The 2,150-nt window shown below is 42.2% G+C and overlaps 1 protein-coding gene across 1 annotated transcript in view; it reads right to left on the bottom strand.

The window, feature by feature from the left end:
• Window positions 1–2,150, bottom strand: part of LOC103468105 (acetyl-coenzyme A synthetase, cytoplasmic-like) — a 32,400-nt gene that overhangs the window by 17,149 nt on the left and 13,101 nt on the right. Inside the window, exons 2-4 of the mRNA XM_008414955.1 lie at window positions 1,805–2,000; window positions 923–1,062; window positions 39–169 (exon numbers count right to left, since the gene is read on the bottom strand). Coding sequence (XP_008413177.1) covers window positions 39–169; window positions 923–1,062; window positions 1,805–2,000 — 467 coding nt within the window. The remainder of the gene's footprint in view (window positions 1–38; window positions 170–922; window positions 1,063–1,804; window positions 2,001–2,150) is intronic.

Genomic DNA, 2,150 nt, shown 5'->3' with positions numbered 1-2,150 from the left:
AAGAAGGCGATCTTATCGCCGAGCTTCCTCTCGTGGACGTTGCGGTCCAGCAGGTTGTAGCAGATGTTGGTGGTGGCTCCTTCCATGCACTTAACAAAGATTTCTCCTTTGGTCACGTCGAAGTTGTAGTCCAGGAAGCGACCGGTGTGTTTGGTCTTCCAGAAGAAATCTTTAGCAATGGCAGCCCAGAACTCTGCGGCACAGAATCAGGGCAGAAAGGCACCGCCGGGTTTTTCAAGAAATTCACATTTAAAACACAGAAAAACGTATCGTAGTTATTAACATCATTCCGGTTCTGCTCAGAACAAGGCTAACCGACATCCTGCTCTTCAAACGCAACATCCAGGAACTTTGGCAAAAATATWAATATYYGTGTTTTTCAAAAAATACAAAGCMTGACTGTTGGATGTGTCATTAATTTCCCAGGAAATGAAACTACCTGGATGAAGTCATAATGAAATGATAGAAAGCAGCCTCAATGTTTATGTAATTTACCGTTTTTCCTCTTCCTACCTAAAACTGGATCTGGAGCTTTTTTCATTTGTTTCTATTGTTCTGTTTATTTATTGTGGATATTTAAAATGTCCTCCAGTTCCAGAGTTAAATGTTCATTAGAATTTAAAGTTTATAGATCTTTGAGAATGTTTTCTGACTTTTACAGTTGAGTTAATTCAGTAGTTTGAACAGCAATGGGCAGAGACCAATGACTCCTTGAAGCTGTAAGTTTGTGATAANTCATTTCCTTCTGTATCTGTATCATTTCCTGTGGGTGCAGCGCCCCCACAGGCCAGGAGGGAAACAGGCTCCAGAGGGTTTTGTTTGTTTGACACAAAAAAATKTAACAAATGTTGCAATTTTGGTCCCCAGTCGAMMCGAGTCTGCTGGACTATGAGGCGTGAAAAGACCCTGAAGGCTCAGTGGCAGATCAGATGTCTAAATGTTGGTGGATTAGCGGGCAGACGGGACTTACCCTGGGATTTCAGGACATTAGCGAACCGGCAGACCTTCTGCAGCAGCTCTCTGTAGGTGACGGTCAAGTCGTCTCCGGGTTCATTGCCTTCCCTGGAGAAAGAGACAGTCAGGAAAAACAAACATCTGACTGGTTTAATTTATCGTTTCGTACAGAATTAAAAACCAATAATGTGTCATAATAATCATAATGACTATGAATATTAGCCTGATTAAGTTTTTTTCCCTCGAAACGGCTGACAAAGAAATCTGATGTCCGTTGGTTTTCTTTACAAGCATCCTAATAACAAATATAMTGAGTGCAAAAAAAATATATGATCCTCATCTGCAAATCTAAAAACCAAGTTTTAAACTTATCGTCTAATAACAAAAGCATCATTATCTGATTTGGTCTTGATGTTTGATTTTGTGTTATTTAATGTAGAAGAAGCAAGGAATGTAATAATTGGGGACCATTTCGCCTTTAACCTTCACACTTCAGCAAAAAGTGAAGCATGAGTTGATTTTCAGATTTTTCAGCTCTATTTGGGTTCCATACAACAGATTGACGTTAAACGGGAGGAACATCACAAACAGGAAGAATTACACGGGAAAAGTAACAACAGTCCATGTTCAACAGCATGAGACTCGAGTCAGGCGCGACAATCAGGGAGCCAATGATGTGTTCAGGTAACTACCCCCAAAAACCCAGCTGGAGTCCGAGCAGCAGTACTTTCTACTGAAGCGAAAGTGAAAAGTAGACATCCAAAGAAGCGTCTGACAAAAAGGCGACAGAGAAACTGAAAGATAACATCACATAATCCGTTGTCCGTCCGTATCGCTGCGCTCCACTGACCAGAAGAAGGCGATCTTATCGCCGAGCTTCCTCTCGTGGACGTTGCGGTCCAGCAGGTTGTAGCAGATGTTGGTGGTGGCTCCTTCCATGCACTTAACGAAGATTTCTCCTTTGGTCACGTCGAAGTTGTAGTCCAGGAAGCGACCGGTGTGTTTGGTCTTCCAGAAGAAATCTTTAGCAATGGCAGCCCAGAACTCTGCGGCACAGAATCAGGGCAGAAAGGCACCGCCGGGTTTTTCAAGAAATTCACATTTAAAACACAGAAAAACGTATCGTAGTTATTAACATCAATCCGGTTCAGTTCAGAACAAGGCTAACGGACATCCTGCTCTTCAAACGCAACATC

Source organism: Poecilia reticulata, linkage group LG7 (genome assembly GCF_000633615.1).
Source record: "Poecilia reticulata strain Guanapo linkage group LG7, Guppy_female_1.0+MT, whole genome shotgun sequence".
Classification (NCBI taxonomy): domain Eukaryota; kingdom Metazoa; phylum Chordata; class Actinopteri; order Cyprinodontiformes; family Poeciliidae; genus Poecilia; species Poecilia reticulata.
This window is presented reverse-complemented; position numbering and strand designations above follow the sequence as displayed.